The sequence below is a fragment of the Trichomycterus rosablanca genome, chromosome 11, assembly GCF_030014385.1.
Source record: "Trichomycterus rosablanca isolate fTriRos1 chromosome 11, fTriRos1.hap1, whole genome shotgun sequence".
Taxonomy (NCBI): Eukaryota; Metazoa; Chordata; class Actinopteri; order Siluriformes; family Trichomycteridae; genus Trichomycterus; species Trichomycterus rosablanca.
The window spans coordinates 30,465,383-30,490,631 of record NC_085998.1 but is presented as its reverse complement, the minus strand read 5'-3'; the positions used below and the strand labels follow the sequence as shown (position 1 = coordinate 30,490,631).

The following is a 25,249-nucleotide window of genomic DNA, read 5'->3' as shown; positions in this document are numbered from 1 at the left end:
GATATACAATTGATTCATTAATTTATTCCTTTATTAATGTATTCATTACTAGGTACAAGGCAGGAATACATCCTTGGAACAGAATACATTACAGCACAGAAGTAACAGTGTTTTCAATTTCTAGCACAATCACAACCATTAAAACCTCCATCACTGCTTAATCATTGGCTTCAACACTATCAAAATTGCTTGTAATTGTGGCTTGTATTTTATTATTGTTATATATTATAATGTTTGCTGTATGAAAATATGTTTATTAAAACTAGTATGCTACTACATGAACGTAAAAATACTAATTTTAAAGCACAACGATCAGTCGTTCTCGTATACACAATACACAAAATGAACACAAGGGGGAGACGTTCACTTTACCAACAACACGGAGAACATTCTCGAAATAAATAACTCATAAAAAAGCATACGCACTTTTTCCTAACAAAGGTTTTACTGTGAACGCTTACTTTTAAAGCTTATATCCAGGCGCACAGCGAAGAAAAAGGAATTTGCTGACTAAGCCAGCAGTCAGCAAAACATCTGCAAGCAATTTATACATAAAGACTTCTGTCACCTTTACACAATCACAACACACTATAAATATATACACTGCCTGGCCAAAAAAAGGTCACCTGGATTTAACTAAGCAAATAGAGCAAATAAGAGCCTCCCATTTGATAATTACTGCATGGGTGAGTATGTTTCAGCTGGCAACAAGTTATTTAACCCTAACTGATGCAGTGAGTAGCTTCTTCTCATTTGTTAAACAACCATGTGGAAAGACACATCCTGTGGTCGTGGAAAAGATGTTAATGTTTCAGAAGGGTCAAATTATTGGCATGCATCAAGCAGAGAAAACATCTAAGGAGATTTAGCTGAAACGACTAAAATCGGGTTAAGAACTGTCCAGCGCATTATTAAAAAGTGGAAGGACAGTGGGGAAACATCATCTTTGAGGAAGGAATGTGGTCGGAATAAATTCTTGAATGATCGTGATTGCGATCACTTAAACGTTTGGTGAAATCAAATCATAGAAAAACTCCAGTAGAACTCAGGGATGTTTAATAGTGAAAGTAAGAGCATGTCCACACGCACAATGTGAAGGAAACTCGAGGGATTGGGACTAAACAGCTGTGTAGCCTTAAGAAAACCACTTCACAAAAACGGCTTCAATTTGCTAGGGAGCATAAAGATTGGACTCTGGAGCAATGGAAGAAGGTCGTGTGGTCTGATGAGTCCAGATTTACCCTGTTCCAGAGTGATGGGCGCATCAGGGTAAGAAGAGAGGCGATATGCTGAAGTGATGCACCCATCATGCCTAGTGCCTACCGTACAAGCCTGTGGGGGCAGTGCTATGATCTGGGGTTGCTGCAGTCGGTCAGGTCTAGGTTCAGCAACGTTATGTGCCCAAAGAATGAGGTCAGCTGACTACCTGAATATACTGAACGACCAGGTTATTCCATCAATGGATTTTTTCTTCCCTGATGGCACGGGCATATTCCAAGATGACAATGCCAGGATTCATCGGGCTCAAATTGTGAAACAGTGGTTCAGGGAGCATGAGACATCGTATTCACACATGGATTGGCCACCACAGAGTCCAGACCTGAACCCCATTGAGAATCTTTGGGATGTGCTGGAGAAGACTTTGTGCAGTGGTCCAAATCTCCCATCATCAATACAAGATCTTGGGGAAAAATTAATGCAACTCTGGACAGAAATAAATGTTGTGACATTGCAGAAGCTTGTGGAAACGATGCCACAGCGAATGCGTGCCGTAATCAAAGCTAAAGGCGGTCCAACGAAATATTAGAGTGTGTGACCTTTTTTTTGGTCAGGCAGTGTATATAGTTAGCCATAGTCACAAACGTTCCTAATTACAGAATATGTTATAATATAAGCATTTAGCTGCTAGAATTCTGAGTGGACACATGTTCTGCATTTGTGTTACATGACATATAACAGAAATAAGCAGTAAATTCTTCTCTTCTGTTGAAGTACTGTAAGACTGTTGAATAGAAGGGTTGAGTAGATGGCTTGTGATCTCATGATCAACAGCTTCGTGAGTCTTTATTCCCTGCATGTCCCTGCATGCTTCTTCAAATCCTTATTCAAGGAACACGATCCCTATATTCCTATGTTCCCTTTCTTTTTTTCCAGTGATGACTGTTGCAGTCTGCAGGAGAACAAACAGAAACAGCAGTAATTAGTTTGGTAACACATTCTAAAGGCATTAGTAAAACAAACTGTGCGACTTTTTTACATAAACTGTGTTAATGGAAAACCGTTTTCATTTATCCACCCACAAACACTGGACACAATCCAGGAATATATCTGTGCTTGGTAACGATTTTTCACAGGGCACAGTAAAAGTAATGAGCAACCAATCCACAGCATTTAGCAGACACTTTTATCCAAAGCAACTTACAGTACTGTGACAGTACACAATCTAAGCAATTGAGGGTTACAGGCCTTGCTCAGGGGCCCAACAGCAACCTGGCAGTGGTGAGGTTTGAACCGGCAACCTTCTGATTAGTGGACCAGCACCTTAACCACTAGGCTACAGCTGCCCTTCTGCATACTTTTCTCCCAATCTAGTTTCCACATCCCTATTGTGATTTCTCTGTTGCTTGTACAACACCTGCTTTGGCAAAGAAGAGCTGGCACAGCAGCATGCACCCTTGGTTGGTTGGTTCTTTTAACCAACCAGCAGCGGGTTACCACACTAAGCCATATCACGTACAGTCATGCTATGCTCTATGTACTTAAAATCAAAAGCTGCTATGAAATACATGTGTACACGAGTATGTGAAGAATACAAGTGTGTGTAAACCTTTAACTACCACTGTGTATATACACCGACCAGGCATAACATTATGACTACTGACAGGTGAAGTGAATAACACTGATTATCTCTTTATCACGGCACCTGTTAGTGGGTGGGATATATCAGACAGCAAGTGAACATTTTATAATAATGCACCCTGCCACAAAGCAAAAATGGTTCAGGAATGGTTTGAGGAGCACAACGAGTTTGAGGTGTTGACTAGGCCTCCAAATTCCCCAGATCTCAATCCAATCGAGCATCTGTTGGATGTACTGGACAAACAAGTCCGATCCAAGGAGGCCCCACCTTGCAACTCGCAAGTTAAAGGATCTGCTATTGACATCTTGGTGCCAGATACCACAGCACACCTTCAGGGGTCTAGTGGAGTCCATGTCTCGATGGGTCAGGGCTGTTTTGGCAGCAAAAGGGGGACCAACACAACATTATAAAGGGGGTCATAATGTTATGATCGGTGTATACCTATTCCATTTAGAAGCAGATTAGTAATAATAGTGCAAAATTCAGTGCAAGCTCAGCTTGGTTAATAATCAACAAGTTACTCTGGATAAAAGTGTCTCCTAAATGTCACAAATGCAAGTGTAAATCTAAATTTTTTAGATTTATCACTAAGCGTAGGACAAAATTACACTCAGGACACTGGACAGGACGTCTGTTCATTGCAGGACAACACACTTAGACATTCACTTACTCCGACTTGGGGCAAATAATGCGTAGGTAGCCAATACAGAGGATTCAAACACAAAAATGAGAAAACATGCAAATTCTCAAAAACAGCAATGAAGGGTGAGTGATGAACCTAAGTATCCAGGACCCTAAAGTTGTGCATCACCCACAATGTAACTGCTGTGCCATGATGGCCTGATATACAATTTATGTAAGCCTAATTAAACCTAATAACAAAATAAACTACAAATATGCTTGATAAGTAATTTGGTATACTACTTAGTACAGTTGTGTGTGGTTGCGGAAAGCATTTTGTAACTTTGATTGATAAAGTCTACCAAATGCTTGCTATTGTGGGATTGTAGGAGAACATGGTGGCGTTTCTAAGTTTTGTATTTATTCATTTTATTAAAGGCTAATATAAAATTTGAAGGGCCAAAATGCAAAGTATGTAAAATGTAACCACTTTTAGAAAAACGGGTAATCGATGGGCCCAGATAAATGGAAAAAATGGCACATTTTATTAATCCCAATTTCTACTGTGAGAAGCAAATTGTAGGGTCAGAATTTGGCATTACCAGCATACATTTATACACCCAACCTGCCAACAGTTCCAATGGTGTAAACATTCATTCATTCATTTTCTTATCCGCTTATCCAATTAGGGTCGCAGGGAGGTGCTGGAGCCTATCCCAGCTTTTCAATGGGCGCAAGGCACACAGTAACACCCTGGACGGAACACCAGTCCATCGCAGGGCAGACACACACACACACACATTCACTTATAGGGCAATTCAGTGTCTCCCATTAACCTGACTGCATGTTTTTGGACTGTGGGAGGAAACCGGAGCTCCCGATGGAAACCCACGCAGACACGGGGAGAACATGCAAACTCTGCATGGAACCCGGACCGCCCCGCCTGGGGATCGAACCCAGGACCTTCTTGCTGTGAGACGACAGTGCTACCCACTGAGCCACCGTACCGCCCATGGTGTGAACAGTTTTTCTCATTTTATAAAGACTAATAAACTGTTCAAACAGTGAACTTTAATGGTCTCCCCAGTCACCTGATCTGTAGCAATTCTGTAATACAAACATGTCAACGTAGATAACAATCTAAAAGGAATGTTCAAAAAAGTATGCATTAAAGCAAACTGGAGGTATGACCCATTACTTTAGTGTTACTTCAGTGTTTTTAATAAGAAGTGGGCAGTGTCAGTTATTTATATGGTTTGAATTGTCCGTCTCAGACAACACCTGTAAATGTGCATGCCATGTTCCGGAATGTGCCATGCCACAGGAATCTGTATTATCTGTGAATCACACACCGCCAAGCCAGGGTGCCAGCAGGGTCAGACACATCATGTTGCTGTCATAAAGTAAATGTTTTTGACTCAGGACTAAGTGCTCAGCCAGGGATAGTGGTCAGCCACAAACTAGCAACAAAAAAAACAGCATGGATTTGTGCCACGATGTTGCACACAGACCCCGATATCAGCTGTGACTTAGGACAAGGCAAAGGTGTATTTCTCATGTATTTACTTTTGTATAAGAACAAACAAGTATTCAACCACCTTTGTTTTGTTGAATATTTGTTATTTTTTGTTATTTTACATTGTTCTAACATACTCCCAGTGTGTATGTCCACTATGAAATAATACATTTAAAATATCAATAGAACATCTGTATTTATAAGAATAAACCAGGATTATACACCGATCAGCCATAACATTAAAACCACCTTGTTGTTTCTACACTCACGCACTTTATAGTTCTACAATTACTGACTCTAATCCATCTAATTCTCTGCATGCTATGTTAGCCCCCTTTCATGCTGTTCTTTAATGGTCAGGACTCTCCCAGGACCACCACAGAACAGGTATTATTTGGGTGGTGATCGGTGCTGTGTCTGATCCACTCATACCAGCTCATACAAGCACAACACACACTAACACACCACCACCATGTCATTGTCACTACAGTGCTGAGAATGATCCACCACCTAAATAATACCTACTCTGTTGTAGTCCTGGGAGAGTCCTGACCATTGAAGAACAGGGTGAAAGCAGGCTAAAAAAGTATGTAGAGAAATAGATGGACTACAGTCAGTAATTGTAGAACTTCAAAGTACTTCTATATGGTAAGTGGAGCTGATAAAACAAGGAGGTGGTCATAATGTTATGCCTGATCGGTGTACTGTATATAACAATTTGTAACAACGATGTTGAAATTATGGTGAAGGTGTTGGCAAGTTCTCCGAGGCAAAATCTGAAAATTTGATTGTAAAAACCTAGACCTGCCCCCTCTGTAGTTACGCCACTTACTAGGACTATCCAGACTGTCATCAGTGAAAGCTCCAGAAGCCAACCTCTGTCATGGTATGAGGGTAAATCAGTGCCCATGGCATGGACGACTTGCATATGTGTGAAATGATGCAAAGGTGTATATTGGGATTTGAAAGTGAAATCTTTTCACAAGGTCCATTATTATTTTAGCAAGATGAGAGGCCTGCCTGCACTTGCAAATCTCTAATAATTAGTGTCCTCAGTTCTCACACTGAGAAAAAATTTAATGGAACACATATTTAAATGTATTACAGGCATCACATTTTAAATGTATAATTAAGTTGATCAGTGAAAACATTGGAAATCTTTTCTTTCTATTTTTGTCAGTAAAATAAAGATTTAAGATAGTTAATAAATCACAGATTCTTTTTCTTATTGTGTTTTACAAAACGTCCCAACTTTTTTTGAAATGGGGTTTGTAGTTTTTTAATCATATCTTTGTTTATGTTCATTATGTTCATACATATCTGCAGCACCCAGGTGGCACAGCGGGATATTCCGCTAGCACACCAGCGCCGAGATTCTGAACTCCTCGGTTCGAAACTCAGCGTTGGCACCGGTCGGCTGGGCGCCATCTAGCGGGCATGATTGGCAGTGTCTGCAGGTAGGGATGACCAGACTATGTGGGTGGGGTCTTCAAACGCTGTGTAAGGACCCTGATTGGCAGATATAGAGGCGCCTGTGCAGAGTGCATAGGTGAAAGGGGGTTTCGCTGAGGGCTGTGCGTGGGTCAGAGGAGGCGTGAGCAGCAATATACCCACCTCGACCGCAATCAGGGATCCCCCAGCAGCGGAAGACAAATTGACTATGCTTAATTGGAAGAGAAAATGGGAGAAAATGCATAAATAAAATCTGATGGTGCTAAATCCGGACTATAAACGTTGGTCAGACACGACCAATTACTACTCCTCCCCTCCACCCTCACCGTTTCCAACCAAAGTATAAAAGTGCGGAAACTTCCTTCGTAAATCCCTCGTAAATACAAGACCAAGCTACCTTATATAAGAAGGTTTAACACTGTTTTCCACTGTCCTGAACTTTATACCGTGTGTTATAACTTAGTATGTATTTATTCTTGGTCATTTGTGACCTAAAACAAGCTTCATTTTTCTGTCAAACCGGTTGAGCAGGTCTTTAAAATACAATTATTTGCTCTACATATTAACACAAGTTGATCTAGAAAGGGATCATAGTGCAGTGTGGAAAAAAAGTAAAGGTTAACAGTGTTTACTTACAGTCATCTCGATTTTCATCCTCTGAGAAGCAATCGTTTTTGAATAGACAGTGCATGGTCCGATAACAGTTGTCGAGTAGGGATTTGGGTGTGACAGATCTCCGCCCATTCTCTTCTAGTAAGCGCTCATAAATGTTCTCTATGCTTTCCGGCATATCCACCTTTGTGACACACACACACAAACACAAACACACAATCTTTGATTAAAACATTGCAGTTATTTGAACGTTTTGTGGAGAACCAGGTTAATATGTGTTACTCCATATTACACCCCCAATCTGGTCAAGAGGAGCCGGATTGCCATGCACCCCCTGCATTCCCACACAGACCCACCCCCCACCCCAACAGTGCAGGTGCCTAGATCAGACCCAAAGATTATACATATATACATATACATATATAAGCAGACTTTCCAGAACCTTCCCTCCCTCAGGTACAGATAACTGTGTTTGTGTGAACAGTGAACCAGATTCAAAATTGCGAGATCACTGTGTCACCCAAGCGCCCATTTTCATGTGTTACCACTGCTTTAACCTGGTCAGTGTAACAGTGGGTCCAGCATCAGCGTTTTAGTATGTAGACGCACTACTTCCCAATAGCACCACTGGAGATTCAAACTGCACCACATGAGTGCTTGCTTATTTATTTCTATTGTATAAATAAATATATGACAAATTACAGTTTTCATGTTAATAACAGTCATGGAGAAAACTCATGTACTCATGTATTCCCTGTATGTTTGCTTATTTTGAGTTTCTTTTTTTTTAAAGCAGTTTTTATATCAGACCAGGCAATAAGTTAGAGGTATAGTGGTACAGTGTTTCATCAACTATACCAGATAGCATTATAGTTTAAACTAATTACATTTTCTTATATAGTCACATCATTAGTAATAAATAAACAACACATGCTTTCACAAAGAAACCCACAGAGGAAAGGTGGTGGGTGGCAGCATGACTAAGCATTGGGGCAGCTCAGCTGCTTACAGAACAAACACTGTGTTATTACCTCTTCTGGTTTCTGTGTCGAATATATCTTCTCAAGGTCCTTAAAGATTGATTCAACATTATTCAAGTATTTACATCGTGTTGGGTGTCTCTCTGGCAACACATCCAAAATATGTTTTATGCCTCTCCTGGTCACCTCAAACCACAGCCACTGTAGATGTGTTTCATTTACAGGTTGTGTTCCATTCATCTAGAGGAATAAGATGATGAGTTAACAGACAGGACGGGATGTAAAAAAAAAAAGCAATAGAAAAAACAAAAAATACCAAAATGACATGACGAACAAGTGAATAAAGGACAGCTGAAGAGGAAACAGTGGTAACAGTGATTACACAGGGAAAGGAATCAGAGAGAGAGGAAGTTGTGGAGTGTGTGGGATTAAGCCATAAGAATCCAGTGAGTCAGAGTTTAGGGAGAGTTGCTCACCAGCCTGCTGATGTTGTGCATTCTGAAGATCTCCTCATATTGAACTTGAATGGTGTAGTTAATAGGAAAGTTATATTTCTAAAAAAAAAAAATGACATGTAAAAACTTGTCAGTTTTATTTAAAATAAAAATACAGCCAGAAGTTTGAAAATGCTACCCATATTTTGTTATTTAGCTGTCTGTGTATTAATATAGTAAATGTCAGCTAGTTCATGATCTTGGGATAGTCATAAATAAGTTCATGTTATTACTACACACGATGCGATGCAATTCACGATACTGGGTTCACGATACGATTTTTCCTGATTTTTTAAAATGAAATTGAAGACAAATGATGACAAAGTTTCCTTTTATTATTTCTCTTTAAAAAAGAAAAAAAAAACTGTACGTGTGCGTGTCTTTTATGTATCTAAATAATGAATGTCTTTTTATTTCTGAGGTAGGTACACACTATGCAAAACAATTTTGAATTAAGCCCAATTTGGCTGAAAAACTCCGAATTTGGCAACCAGGCATATATAGCGCCAGTGACGTCAACCAGGTGAGGTGAATAGCGCCGGTGCCCTCTGCTGTTTAAAGTGAATATCGATTCATTTTACATGTCAATTTGTCTTCCGCATTCTGCACAGGCACCTCTCTATCTGCTAATCAGGGTCCTTAAACAGCATTTGAAGACCCCACCCACATAGTCCGGTCATCCCCCGTCCCCCAAGCAGAAATGTGTCTGCTGCAGGCACTGCCAATTATGCCCGCTAGATGGCGCCCAGCTTTAGAATCTTGGCACTGGTGTGTAAGTGGAATATCCCGCTGCGCCACCTGGGTGCCCAGTTCATGTTATTACTGTTTTTGCACTTGCACTTTTGCTCTGGTATACAACTTATGTTTAAGCATTGGTATGAATGAATTTCAGGTACATTCTCAGGGACTAATCTCTGGTCCACCTGAAAACAAAGGCCTAGAGTTTGCTGTAAGTAAATCTGAATGCAGACCATACCAGATCATTATTATTAAGTGCTGTCAAGCCATATGGTTACCGTTTTTTCTCTTTGGGTCTTGCTTCTTCATGGCTCATTCATTATTTCTCAAGTTGCTATCTATCAATCATGTTGCTGGCCGTCATCATTTTCTTGGCCAGGCATAAAATAAAGTAATATAGTACCCCTAAAACAGCCCAGAACTAATACAGTGTATTACACTTTGGTTTTCTTTTTTCTGTTCAGTTTGTTTCAAAATGCTAGAAATTAAGCAGACCAAAAAAATGAACATATTTGCAGTGGGTTGTGTGCAACAGCAGGGCTGGAAGTGTACTTGCCAAAGTATTTTATTAATTGCCTAGAGGAGCCGCACATCAAAAACAGCTTTGCAGACAAGCATTAAGACCAGGGGCATCAATTATTTTAATGTTCAGGATCAATACATTAAATAATAGATAAATTATGCACCCACTGTCTCTATTTGCTTTATTAACGGAGTTGTCTGTGCAACTGTACTTTGTATTTACACTATACGACTGTATCAGTGCTGTTACGGAATATAAATACTGTTATGACAAGCTGTTTAACACTGTCAGTTTCCCTTCCAGCCTTCATTCCCATGCTGTCTGAAAAACATCACTGCTCTAGAATACAATTCTACTGACTAAAGAAGCTTTATTTCATTTTATTTTACATTCAATGGTTGTTATGCTTGATTTTTTCAACAACATATTCCTCTACCTCATACTCCATCTCTCTGCTCTGTTTATATAGACTCGTTTCCAAGCACCAGTCACAGTGTTACTGCAACACAGCTATACAGTTCAAAGCGCTTTGTATTCTACTTAGAAGAAATTGCTCACTTCACTCTAGTACAAACAGATAGCGGTCTGAGGAAACTACTGAGTACCAACAATCATGTAAGGAGGATAACAGAAAACTGGTTATAACTACTATGCAATATGATTGCATCTCTGATGTACAAGATAACCAAAGACTTAATTGTGTGGGTGTTGAAACACCCTTCTGAAGCTGCGCTAAAGACGGCATTTACACCTCCTAGATACCTAAATAAATATACACAAAACCAGGTTTTAATCATAGAAATTGCTTTACCAAGTATCGTTTCCTTAACGTGATATTAAGCTTGTTCCGCAAAGCTTCCACAGAATTGCAGAATATCGGCCGTGTAGAGTCCATCCAGACTGGTAATACCCAGATTAAACCTAGAAGAGAAACAACATAAATATCATAATATTGCATGAACACCACCAAAAACTGTATACACTGACCAGACATAACATAATGACCACTGACAGGTGAAGTGAATAACACTGATTATCTCTTCACGTCACCTGTTAGTGGGTGGGATATATTAGGCAGCATGTGAATATTTTATCCTCAAAGTTGATGTGTTAGATCATCAGATTTGAGTGACTTTGACAAGGGCCAAATTGTGATGGCTAGACGACTGGGTCAGAGCATCTCCAAAACTGCAGCTCTTGTGGGGTGTTCCCGGTCTGCAGTGGTCAGTATCTATCAAAAGTGGTTCAAGGAAGGAACAGTGGTAAACCGGCAACAGGGTCATGAGCGGCCAAGGCTCACTGATGCACGTGAGGAGCGAAGGCTGGCCCGTGTGGTTTGATCCAACAGATGAGCTACTGTAACTAAAATTGCTGAAGAAGTTAATGCTGGTTCTGATAAAAAGGTGTCAGAATACACAGTGCATCGCAGTTTGTTGCATATTGGGCTGCATAGCCGCAGACCAGTCAGGGTGCCCATGCTGACCCCTGCTGACCCTGTTGCCGAAAGCGCCAACAATGTGCACATGAGCATCGAAACTGGACCACGGAGCAATGGAAGAAGGTGGCCTGGTCTGATGAATTACGTTTTCTTTTACATCACGTGAATGGCCAGGTGTGTGCTTCGCTTACCTGGGGATGCATGTATGTTACAGAATTAAGCTACACATTACAGTACAGACTGAATAGCATGTAGGGGTTCACTCTAGACTAGGATGAGAACCGAGTTTCGGTCTAAGAAAAAAACACTTTACGCATTCGTAAGGTCAGACACTGATGTTGGACTAGAAGGCCTGGCTCGCAGTCTCTAATTTATCTCAAAGGTGTTCTATCGGGTTGAGGTCAGGACTTCCACACCAAACTCGCTCATTCATGTCTTTATGGACCTTGCTTTGTGCACTAGTGCGCAGTCATGTTGGAACAGGAAGGGGCCATCCCCAAACTTGTCCAAAATCTCTTGGTATGCTGAAGCATTAAGAGTTCCTTTCACTGGAACTAAGGGGCCGAGCCCAACTCCTGAAAAACAACCCCACACCATAATCCCCCCTCCACCAGACTTTACACTTGGCACGATGCAGTCAGACAAGTAGCGTTCTCCTGGCAACGGCCAAACCCAGACTCGTCCATCGGATTGCCAGACGGAGAAGCGTGATCCGTCACTCCAGAGAACACGTCTCCACTGCTCTAGAGTCGTGACCGAGTTGCTGTCGTTACCAATCGCTTCCACTTTGTTATAATACCACTGACAGTCGACTGTGGAATATTTAGTAGCAAGGAAATTTTACAACTGGACTTGTTGCACAGGTGGCATCCTATCATGGTACCACGCTGGAATTCACTGAGCTCCTGAGAGCGACCCATTATTTGATAAATGTTTGTAGAAGCAGTCTGCATGCCTAGGTGCTTGGTTTTATACACCTGTGGCCATGGAAGTGATTGGAACACCTGAATTCAATTATTTGGATGGGAGAGTGAATACTTTTGGCAATATAGTGTATTACTACATGGTTTTTATCAGCATTAGTGTTGGTTCTGTTACTTAAACATGATTTTAATTGCACAGAAGATTATTCTAAGGCAATACAAATTAAGGAGTAGTGTCTCTTTAAAAACTGGCGACTTGGTTGTCAAAGCAGATAAAAGATAAAGTGTGAAAGGAAGGAGCTGTCTCACCAAGCCACATTCAAAGACCTCAGGCCACTGCTACTATTACAAGAGAAAATGATCAAGCTATTTCAACACAGTACAATACAAAGGCCACAGTGTTGCAAAATGCATCGTGTATATTGTCCCAAAATAAAATGGTCTGTTCTGTCAAAAATCCTTCCAAATCTTGGATGTTGCTTTTCCTTCCGGAATAAAGCAAACAATGCCAGAAATAAATCAAACGCTAAATAAACACTAACAAGCCATAACAGCACAATACAACCACTTACTAAGCTCCACTGTAATTCATATGTGGTAAAAGGCAAGAGAAACAAGGTTTATGGAATGTTGGGATTCGACTCTCTGAGAGCGCTGGGGTTTATGGTTAATTCCATAGCCAAGCAGATTGAATAGTGGTAGTATTTAAAGATGATTAGTTTAAAGATGATTAAACTGATACTAACTGCATAGCCTAATGTTCAAAGCCAATTCACACAGTTTCTCAAACTCTTTTAGTCATCAGTCTTATGATCAAGTCATATGAGTTTAAACATCTTTACTATCAATAAACCCATGACTCATACCAAAAAATGCACCTAACAAGGGCTCACCACTGCTGACATCTCGAGCTCTCGAGTTTGAATCCCAGGTGGTGCCACCAACCCTTTGACTTACTTACCACTTTGTCTTATTCACTGTCTTGGTTGGTATGGGGCATTACCACAAACACCAAAAGCAAAAACAAATATACCCCAGACATGGTGTCAGTACATTCCTAGACATCACACACTTCTCTATTTACCCACTTACATACTTAGTCAATCAACCTGGCTACCACCAGTCCAACAAGAGATCCGGCCCTAAAGAACCAGGAGCTGTGCAAAACTCACAGTAGCTGGTCTGAACATTTAAAAAGTGTATAGGGCGGCACGGTGGCTTAGTGGGTAGCACTGTCGCCTCACAGCAAGAAGGTCCTGGGTTTGATCCCCAGGTGGGGCGCTCCGGGTCCTTTCTGTGTGGAGTTTGCATGTTCTCCCCGTGTCTGCGTGGGTTTACTCTGGGTGCCTCGGTTTCCTCCCACAGTCCAAAGGTGACTTGGAGATGCTAAATTGTCCATGACTGTGTTTGATATAACCTTGAGAAGTGATGAATCTTGTGAACTGATGAACCTTGTGTAATGAGTAACTACCATTCCTGTCATGAATGTAACAAAAAAAGTGTAAAACATGACATTAAAAAGTGGATAGGCAATTTAAAGCAGCCAATCAACAGGGCTACCACCAGTCCGACAACTGGTATATTTTGGGGGCTGGGAGGAAATTGCAGCAAAGCAGGAAACCCACAAAGATGTGAGGAAAACGGTTTTTTACACACCGTGACAAGACAAGATTTATGCAGGTCCTATAGAACCAGGAGCTGTTCAAAACTTACAGTACCTGGTCTGAAAATTAAAAAAAAATCATCATTCTAAGTGGGCAGCATGGAGGCACGGTTCGAAACTCAGCTCTGCCATCTGGCTGGGCTGGGCGCCTACATGAACAACGATTGGCTGTTGTTCATACAGGGTAGAGCCGGATCAGGGCTCCTCATAACTGAGGCAATTACGACCCCTGCTGGCTGATTGATGGCGCCTGCACAGAGTTGAGGGATAATGCGTTGATCAGGGTGTGTCTCTCCGTACACAAAGCTGATCCACATACGAACTCGTCTCGTCTGAAAAGGTGCAGTCGGGTGGATAAAAAGGGGAGAAAATGCATTTTTTTTAAAAGAATGCTGTCCTTGTGTCTGTTAGGGTTTGCTCCCACAAGTCCAAACACATGCAGTCAGGCCAAATTGCCCCAAGTGTGAGTGTGTGTAAATGTGTGTGTGTGTGTGTTTGCCCTGTAACAGACTGGAAACCTGTCCAGGGTGAGTCCTACCCTGCGCCCAATGAATCAGACCCACAACAACCCTGACCTGGATAATGTGACGGTAAAACAGATCCTGAATGAATGAATCAATAAATCAGCCTAGGTGTGAATGAGTTTGAACAAATGCAGTCCTGTGAATTGACTGGCACCCTGACCAGGGTGTATTCTTGCCTTGTGCCCTATTATTATCATTATTTATTAGTGTATGGCTGGAACAACTTTTTTTGTATGGATATGATACTGATTATATCAATATATGAAACTGGACTACCACAACTATGGGGTTTGTTTACTGGTGCTACCGTCATGTACATACCTTTATTTTGTATGTAACAACGCATTACTTACTGCATTTTTACTGTATAATTGATTTTGTGCTTATTAACACACATATTACACACTTGTTGAACATATATGTCAAAGCAAGAGTGTCATAGACTGAAAAACAAACATCCATCCTGTTAGTCACATTATAGACATGCCCCAAGAGTAAGTACAAACAAGTACAAACACGACATCCTTGCTAAATGCATAACATCTTGTGATTATATGGTTGCAGAGGAATATAATCTTTTGCTGTAATTTACCTTGTAACCACTTAAGAAATTCTACCCCATATACCTTTAATTATGCACCTCTTGGCTGTGCTGCTGGAGTGATTCTTGGGACTTACCTTGTTTATTACAAACAATTAAATAATTGGTCCGATTTCTCTGGCTATGGTTCCTATACACTGATCAGCCATAACATTAAAACCACCTCCTTGTTTCTACACTCACTGTCCATTTTATCAGCTCCACTTACCATACAGAAGCACTTTGTAGTTCTACAATTACTGACTGTTGTCCATCTGTTTCTCTACATACTTTTTTTAGCCTGCATTCACCCTGTTCTTCAATGGTCAGGACTCCCACAGGACCACTACAGAGCAGGTATTATTTAGTGGTGGATCATTCTCAGCACTGCAGTGACACTGACATGGTGGTGGTGTGTTAAGTGTGTGTTGTGCTGGTATAAGTGGATCAGACACAGCAGTGCAGATGGAGTTAATAAATACCGTGTCCACTCTATTAGACACTCCTACCTAGTTGGTCCACCTTGTAGATTAAATGTAAAGTCAGAGACGATCGCTCATCTATTGCTGCTGTTTGAGTTGGTCATTTTCGAGACCTCCATCAGTGGTCACATGACGCTGCCCACAGGGCGCTGTTGGCTGGATGTTTTGGTTGGTGGACTATTCTGAGTCCAGCAGTGACAGTAAGGTGTTTAAAAACTCCTTTAGTGCTGCTGTGTCTTATCCACTCATACCAGCACAACACACACTAACACACCGCCACCATGTCAGTGTCACTGCAGTGCTGAGAATGATCCACCACCCAAATAACACCTGCTCTGTAGTGGTCCTGGAGTCCTGACCATTGAAGAACAGCATGAACGGGGGCTAACAAAGCATGCAGAGAAACAGATGGACTACAGTCAGTAATTGTAGAACTACAAAGTGCTCCTATATGGTAAGTGGAGCTGATAAAATGGACAGTAAGTGTAGAAGAAGGATCGATCGGTGTATAAAGTATTTTCTTCTATAAAAGACAAATGTAAACAGTTTCCTTCTAGTGAATTGTGTTATAATTACAGCCAACCCTACTTTGATTGTACTCATGGTCCCCCTGACATTCCCATTCTCTTGCACTTCAGTTGTGTTTATAGAACGGAACTGCTGTGGATTGGATGGAAGGTCCCTTGGACGACCAGAAAGACAAAAATTAAGAGGGCATCTGCACTACATAACACTTTACAGTTGACCAGTGTGGTTAGGTTCTGCGGCTAGACTACATTTCAAACTCTTACCAACAGACAGACAGTCAGCAAAGTCCCAAAGTCCACACAACACACTTTTTAGTGGCTGCAGGTTTTTTTTTTGTTGCTCTGGCTATATACAACCTCAAATCAGAAAAAGTTGGGACAGCAGGAAAATGCAAACAATAAAAAAGTGCTTCTTACATTTACTTTGACTTTTATTTGATTGCAGACAGGACGAACCTGAGATATTTCATGTTTTGTCTGGTCAACTTCATTTCATTTATTAATAAACATCCATTCCTGCATTTCAGGCCTGCAATACATTCCAAAAAAAAGTTGGGACGGTAAAGCATTTACCACTTTGTCATTTTGCCATTCGTTTTAAGTGGCATTTGTGCATGTAACTCTGTATTGTAGTGCTTGTCAAAGGTTCGCCAAAGTAATCCCTCACCCATGTGGTTATATCAGCTATTGTTGAGTGGTGGTTCTTGATGCAGTGCCGTCTGAGGGACCGAAGATCACAGGCGTTCAGCTTAAGCTTGCGCCCTTGGCCTTTATGCACTGAAATTCCTCCCAATTATTTAAATTGTTTAATGATATTATGCACTGTAGAGGAAGAAATATGCAAATCCCTTTTAATCTTTCTTTGAGGTACATTGTTTTTAAACATTTCAATAATTTTCTCACACATTTGTTGACAAACTGGAGATCCTCTGATCATCTTTGCTTATCAAAGACTCAGCCTTTCCTGGATGCTGCTTTTGTACCAAACCATGATTACAATCACCTGTTGGAATCACATGATTATTTAGTTTTTTCACCTCATTACTAGCCCTAAATTGCCAAAATGCAGGAATGGAGCTATATTTACAAATGAAATGAATGTGAGCAGACAAAACATAAAATATCTCAGGTTCAAACTGTCTGTAATCAAATAAAAGTCAAAGTAAATGTAAGGAACACTGCATTTTTATTTTATAAGCATTTTCCATACTGTCCCAACTTTTCTAATTAGGGGTTGTAATCCCATACCCTAACTTCCCTCACATTCTCACTGCCCTTTATCTTATTTATTCCGTGCGGTGTTGCACTGCTCTTGGTCTCTTGGTGCAGGAAGTGGTTAGATCAAAATGCACTCGAGTCCTACTGACACAAGATCATAGGCAAATACTTTACTCAATAACCAAACAGAGGTTTCCAAGAAAATTCTGCTTAAATGTAACTGTTAAAACCACACTACTGACAAACAAAATTTGCACAAGCTTAAACACTTCATCAGCTTTCACATGGTGTCAACCAACATCTAACTTTAAACTTTTTCTAACTTTCCCACTTGCGTTGCTCAGGAAGTTCTCAATCTTCTTTATCTACAAAACTACAGCTAAAACTAAGAAGCTGTAAAATGAGCTTAAAGTAAGATTGAACAACAGGAAGCAGATATAAGTTCTATGCTTTTTTAGCCTATAGAACATTTTGACAAACATCTTGTTCTTTTTGGTGATTTTAATGACACCAGGGACTTGAAAAAATAGTAACTGTCAGTAGAATAGAATAGTAAAACAGAATGTGACGCATGCAACACACTTACAAAAGCTGGGACAGAGACAAAATATGGTTATTCAAGTAACACTGTTCTGGAAGGTTCTAAAATTAGCAGTTAAACTGGCAACAAGGCAAGTCAAATGTATTTATATAGCGCTTTTTACAATGAACATTGTCTCAAAGCAACTTCACAGAATCCAGGACCAACAGACCAAAAACCCCTGTTGAGCAAGCCGAGGGCGACAGTGGCAAGGAAAAACTCCCTTTAAATTACAGGAAGAAACCTTGAGAGGAACCAGACTAAGCAGGCACCCATCCTTCATGGTCAGGACTCTTATTTGGGTGGTGGATCTTTCTCAGCACTACAGTGACACTGACATGGTGGTGGTGTGTTAGTGTGTGTTGTGCTGGTATGAGTGGATCAGATACAGCAGCGCTGCTGGAGTTTTTAAACACCTCACTGTCCAAAAACATCCAGCCAACAGCGCCTCATGGGCAGCATCCTGTGACCACTGAGTGGACAGTGAGTGGACACGGTATTTAAAAACTCCAGCAGCACTGCTGTGTCTGATCCACTCATATCAGCACAACACACACTAACACACCAGCACCATGTCAGTGTCCCTGCAGTGTTGAGAATCATCCACCACTAAATAATACCTGATCTGTGGGGGTCCTGACCATTGAAAGACAGAGTAAAAGGAGGTTAAAAAGAATGTAGAGAAACAGATTAACTACATTCAGTAATTGTAGAACTACAAAGTGCTTCTATATGGTAAGTGGAGCTGATAAAACGGACAGTGAGTGTAGAAACAAGGAGGTGGTTTTAATGTTATGGCTGATCAGTGTATGTCTCCATGTCTTTTCCAGCAAGACAATCCCAAGCCTTATTCTGAACAAATTACAACAGTGTGGCTTTGTAGACACAGAGTGTATGTGCTTGAATGGCCCACCTGCAGTCCATATCTGTCTCCTATGAAAAATGTATGGCGCATCATGAAGAGGTGAATTAGACAACAGTAAGTACAGACTGCTGAGCAGCAAGTCTTGTATACAGCAAGAATGAGAACAATTCCACTTGAAAAACTGCAACAATTAGTATCTATAATTCCTAAATGATTAAAAAGTATAATTAAAAGGAAAGATGATATAACACAGAGGCAAACATGTCTCTGTCCCAGCTTTTTTTGCACTCGTGAGTGTTGATGCGTTTGTGGGCAGTTTTTTTTACACCATTAGGAAACTTTTTTGTTTTACATCACATGCACAAACAGTACAGGAAACAGTAACAATTCTAAGGCTTGTGTTCTTATTTGTCATGTATTTAGTACTAAATGATGTGGATTGGGTCGGAGCCAAAGCATCTCGCAAGCTAACAGCCTTCCTGTATACTGGATGAAGGAGCCATAAATAACACGTTCATGTAAACGCGGACTATGCCACCAACATTCTTATTTTTATCCCACAGTTTTAAGCTACAACTTCTAATATTGAAATATACTAACTTAAAACAGATGTTTCCAAAGTAAATGACTGAAGATAAAAGTGTTCTGTGACCCCCTCCTTATGCACTTTCCTTTTCAAAAAAAATGCAAAAGCCCCCTCGAGGGCCTCACTTACTCAAAAGCCCCTTGAAGAACCAAGTCTCGAAGTGAACCATACTTCTACCGAGGCAGTAGTCTCTGCAGTGGAATCAGGGCACAGATTGTTAGAAGGAGTTCAGCACTGTCAGTCTGTAAAAGCAGATGCAAGATCAGGAAAGAGCAGCGTACACACAGCATACTGTCACACAGCTTCAGATCATTCTTTGATGAAAGTGATTGAATAATTGAAACATTCTTCTTTGTCCATAAACATAATATGAATGCAAAAGTACACAACATCAGGCAAAATTATTGATAAGCTGATGTAGACATTTGTATTGCTTTATTTAACTAACCGTGCCATGGTCACATAATGTCTTATTAATGATTACAATTATGATTAACTAAAGTTAGCAAATATTATGTGCTTATATAAGAAGCGCTCGTTTGACTGCACCTGTTAAAATGTAACGTAGAAGGGAAATCCCAAACTGTCTCCTTATGCTAAGAGGAGCCAAAGAACAAGCTCGTCATTAATTAAAAGCTCCTGGAACACATGACAATAAAAAAAGGTTTGATCTTCATAAGAGCTTCATTCTTTCACAGCAACCTTTTAAGCCAATGGTAACGTAAAGCTTGTCTGACTGTGGACAGATTTATCAGTGTCTCTGTAACTTCTAATTTATTTATTTTTTCTATTTTATTTATGCATTTTCTACCATTTTTCTCCCAATTTAGCATAGTCCCAATATTTGTCTTCTGCTGCTGGGGGATCCCCGATTGCAGTCGAGGTGGGTATGTATATTGCTGCTCAGCCCTTAGTGGAACCCTTTTTTCCTTGCACAGCGTTTGAAGACCCCACCCACATTGTCCGGTCATCCCGCCCTAGCAGAGATGTGTCTGCTGCAGGCACTGCCAATTATGCCCACTGGACGGTAAAATACGCTAGCACACCAGAGCTGGGCATTCTATTCTCTGGTGGCTGATTGATGGCGTCTGCACAGAGTAGAGGAAAAATGCTGATCAGGGTGTGGCTCTCCGTGCACAAGGCTGATTGGCATATGAACTGGCCTCGTGCAGGTGAAAAGATGCAGTCTGGTACTGCTCACGTTTCGGAGGGGGCGTGTGTCAGTGTCATCAATCAGAGGCGGGGGTCAGCACCAGTAGAGAGTAAGCATAACGCAATCAGGTAAAAATTAGACACGGGGCTTTGTAATGGGTATATGAAAATTATCCCCAAAATATCATAATTTCAGACACGTAAATCTGCATAAATATATTTTGGGGTTTAAAAGTATGTGTCCAAACATCCAGTTGCAGAGATGACTAAAATCCCATCACTTTATGACATCGCTTACATTTTTGTGAGACACAGGAAAGCAGAAAATAGATAAAAAGCTAGATGTTATTTAAGAAATAAAAAAAAAACATCAGCTTGATGTCCCTGCTGCAGTCACTACAGCTGGAAAGTCCTAATACATTTCCAAAGACAGCTGTCAAATCCAGATGTTTCCCCTTAACATTCCTATCCATCCTCTTTCTTTTTTAAATGGTAAAAAAATCTAAAAAATCTAAGGGTAGCTTAATTTACACCCCCCCCCCCTCACCCCCACCCCTCAATACTCAGTATAAGCAAACTGTGTTTCTTTTCAAAGCCCACTTTGTTCACAAGCCAATGGCACCATGACTCATCTGACAGAGTAAGTACAGCACAGCATTATGGTTCTTGTGGACTATGGTTCACTGTCTGTGGGGAATCTGGCATTGTTTCCTCAGTGTCCATGTAGGTTAACCCTGGGTGCTCCAATTTCCTCTACTCCTAGTTTTATAGCACCCTAAATCATAACCATCTCTTTCTGACTAACATAGGGGGGATGTTTAGTTGCATATGTTGTAACATATTTATTATGCTATCAAGCTTGTACCTGGCCTGTAACTGCAAAGCAAAGCAAAGCAAAGCATTTTTACCAAGATCCTTTCAACTATATCAACCACCAAGATGTATTTAAGTGTGTATTTTAGTAATGATATCATTTCATTTCTTAAATACACACTCAACTCTATCTATCTATCTATCTATCTATCTATCTATCTATCTATCTATCTATCTATCTATCTATCTATCTATCTATATACAGTGTATCACAAAAGTGAGTACACCCCTCACATTTCTGCAGATATTTAATTATATCTTTTCATGGGACAACACTGACAAAATGACACTTTGACACAATGAAAAGTAGTCTGTGTGCAGCTTATATAACAGTGTAAATTTATTCTTCCCTCAAAATAACTCAATTACAGCCATTAATGTCTAAACCACCGGCAACAAAAGTGAGTACACCCCTTAGTGAAAGTTCCTGAAGTGTCAATATTTTGTGTGGCCACCATTATTTCCCAGAACTGCCTTAACTCTCCTGGGCATGGAGTTTACCAGAGCTTCACAGGTTGCCACTGGAATGCTTTTCCACTCCTCCATGACGACATCACGGAGCTGGTGGATATTCGAGACTTTGCGCTCCTCCACCTTCCGCTTGAGGATGCCCCAAAGATGTTCTATTGGGTTTAGGTCTGGAGACATGCTTGGCCAGTCCATCACCTTTACCTTCAGCCTCTTCAATAAAGCAGTGGTCGTCTTAGAGGTGTGTTTGGGGTCATTATCATGCTGGAACACTGCCCTGCAACCCAGTTTCCGGAGGGAGGGGATCATGCTCTGCTTCAGTATTTCACAGTACATATTGGAGTTCATGTGTCCCTCAATGAAATGTAACTCCCCAACACCTGCTGCACTCATGCAGCCCCAGACCATGGCATTCCCACCACCATGCTTGACTGTAGGCATGACACACTTATCTTTGTACTCCTCACCTGATTGCCGCCACACATGCTTGAGACCATCTGAACCAAACAAATTAATCTTGGTCTCATCAGACCATAGGACATGGTTCCAGTAATCCATGTCCTTTGTTGACATGTCTTCAACAAACTGTTTGCGGGCTTTCTTGTGTAGAGACTTCAGAAGAGGCTTCCTTCTGGGGTGACAGCCATGCAGACCAATTTGATGTAGTGTGCGGCGTATGGTCTGAGCACTGACAGGCTGACCCCCCACCTTTTCAATCTCTGCAGCAATGCTGACAGCACTCCTGCGCCTATTTTTTAAAGACAGCAGTTTATGTGACGCTGAGCACGTGCACTCAGCTTCTTTGGACGACCAACGCGAGGTCTGTTCTGAGTGGACCCTGCTCCTTTAAAACGCTGGATTATCTTGGCCACTGTGCTGCAGCTCAGTTTCAGGGTGTTGGCAATCTTCTTGTAGCCTTGGCCATCTTCATGTAGCGCAACAATTCATCTTTTAAGATCCTCAGAGAGTTCTTTGCCATGAGGTGCCATGTTGGAACTTTCAGTGACCAGTATGAGAGAGTGTGAGAGCTGTACTACTAAATTGAACACACCTGCTCCCTATGCACACCTGAGACCTAGTAACACTAACAAATCACATGACATTTTGGAGGGAAAATGACAAGCAGTGCTCAATTTGGACATTTAGGGGTGTAGTCTCTTAGGGGTGTACTCACTTTTGTTGCCGGTGGTTTAGACATTAATGGCTGTATATTGAGTTATTTTGAGGGAAGAATAAATTTACACTGTTATATAAGCTGCACACAGACTACTTTTCATTGTGTCAAAGTGTCATTTTGTCAGTGTTGTCCCATGAAAAGATATACTTAAATATCTGCAGAAATGTGAGGGGTGTACTCACTTTTGTGATACACTGTATATATATATATATATATGTGTGTGTGTGTGTGTGTTTGTGTATATACAGTATATGAGTGTATGAGTGTATTTAAAAAGTGATAAATATATATATTTATATACTTTTATATATTTAGACTGTCCATAAAAACCGCGTAGCTCCGCCGGTAAAAAGTGAAACTCTGTGTGATGTTTCATCTCTACATTTTATTCAGCTTATTCTATCACATGGTTATAAACATGATTTATATTTGTGCTGTTTGTAGTTTTCTAAAAACACATTCGTATCTGATATTTATATGGACTAAGCGTTTACATGGACTGTTTTAATTAACACTTTTTTTATATAGCTACAGTCAATTACTTATAGATAATGTCTGCTAACTTGACTGTTTCAGGTATTTATAGATGTTTAAATGGTAATTTGGAACAGTATTTCCCAGTATTCTTTCTGCACAAACACAGTATTAAAGGGTTTTCTTAATAGATCTATGAAATAATCATATCTGTGTTTTGATGCTTCATTGATGCCAGATAATGTGCTTTCTACAATGAATTTAGATTTAATAATTCTATCATATTTATGAATGTTTTATTGGTAAACACGTTCTTGCAATAACAATGTGCATAACTGTTCAAATTTTGCTTAATTATTAGTTTGCGATTAATTGAGATGAATACATATATATTAGGGCTGTCACATGATAAAAAAATTTAATCGAGATTAATCGCGATTAATTTTGTTCTTTAATCTCGATTAATCGAGATTAAAAAATGTTATCGTGTGACAACCCTAATATATATATATATATATGTGTGTGTGTGTGTGTGTGTGTGTGTTTAACATTTTGTTAAAAGTGGTTAATATGGTTTGAGTAAGGTATGTGATAGTTGTATAAAGCAGCACATTATATGTATAATATATATAATAATGAATATATATGTATCAAATGAAACTTCTTACAGGAAACCTTTAGTGGCAGTATATATATATATTACAAACAGCTGCAGCAAGATTAGACTTTTGTGTGATAATTTACATAATTTAACATGTAACTTATTTAAATTTAAAGGTGCAAAACTTACCAGACACTGGGGGGCTCCTTTGGTCTGATAATATTTTTATGATTTCTTCTGAGCTTCTGCAGACACCTCTGACAGTGTCCAAGCAGGGTCTGTTGGGAAAAGTAATGTAACTGAGATAAATAACAATACCTAGTATCAATTAGACAATATGTTACAGGAAGACAGATAAAAAGAAAGGAGGTTGTAAGGCATTAAAGACAACACGTGTTTTTCAGTAGAACTGCTAGATTGAATAGAAAGAAACTCGAGGCAGAGACACAGCCCATCAAACATGGTGATGTGAAGCAGACACATTGCGTAATGAAGTGCACGTGTGCGTAAAATGTAAAACTGTTCCTTTCTATCGGCAAACGCGTAAAATGATCTAAAGGATGGTTTGCGAATGAACACCCAGAGTGCGCTGAACTTGCAAGAAAAGCCGCAAAAAAAACCCGAAATGAGTGCTAAATGTGTGCGCCAACAGATTAACACCTGCGGCAAAGGCAGGCCTGAGAAAAGCAAAGGTAAAAGTAAAGGTAAACAAACCTTCTCGATTAGACGCAAGACTTCAGGTGATAGACAAAAATCACATCAAGATTTGCGCAGCTCTGTCAGGTGGATATTTCAGTCTGGTGTGAAGGTTTTACCGTGAGAATTTAAAACAGTCCTCCTCCGGTTTCTCTGCCTGGAACGCCCCACTGTCCCGAGACGAAAAAAAACGACCTGGAAAGTCCAAAGCGGCTTTTTACCCGAGTCTCTGTGTCAGTTCGACTGGTGGTCTGCTTGTGCAATCCTCCGACATTCCTGCAGTAGCGCCATGTGAGTACACGTAAGATCGTTGCGCCCCTTTAGATCTTACTTTCACTTTTAACTTAACCCCTCAATGACTTCCACTGAGAGACCTCTCTTATCTCTTCAAAGACAAACAGAAACAATCATTCTGTAATACTGACACTCAGCAAAGTTTTAATTGTTGCAATAAAACGTTTGCAATATTTCATTTCATTTTAGGTGAGTCTGGTATTCCTGGAATCTCTGGGCCCAATGAAGCAATGGACGCCAATCTATCAGGAGGACTCAAGCCATTCCCCCCACCTCAGACATAGCCAATCTTGTCTGTATCTTGATGCCCGACAGGCTGATAGCACCGCTAA

The 25,249-nt window shown here is 40.4% G+C and overlaps 1 protein-coding gene across 1 annotated transcript; it reads right to left on the bottom strand.

Annotated features, from left to right (window-relative positions):
- Positions 1 to 13: 13 nt before the first annotated feature.
- Positions 14 to 24,858, bottom strand: il34 (interleukin 34). Its single transcript, XM_063004690.1, has 8 exons — positions 24,642 to 24,858; positions 24,117 to 24,205; positions 19,312 to 19,424; positions 10,608 to 10,717; positions 8,518 to 8,595; positions 8,093 to 8,281; positions 7,086 to 7,245; positions 14 to 2,170 (listed from the first exon to the last, which is right to left on the bottom strand). Exons 3-8 carry the CDS (start codon positions 19,349 to 19,351, stop codon positions 2,130 to 2,132), a joined length of 618 nt encoding a protein of 205 aa, XP_062860760.1. The 5' UTR covers positions 19,352 to 19,424; positions 24,117 to 24,205; positions 24,642 to 24,858; the 3' UTR covers positions 14 to 2,129.
- Between the last annotated feature and the right edge of the window lie 391 nt (positions 24,859 to 25,249).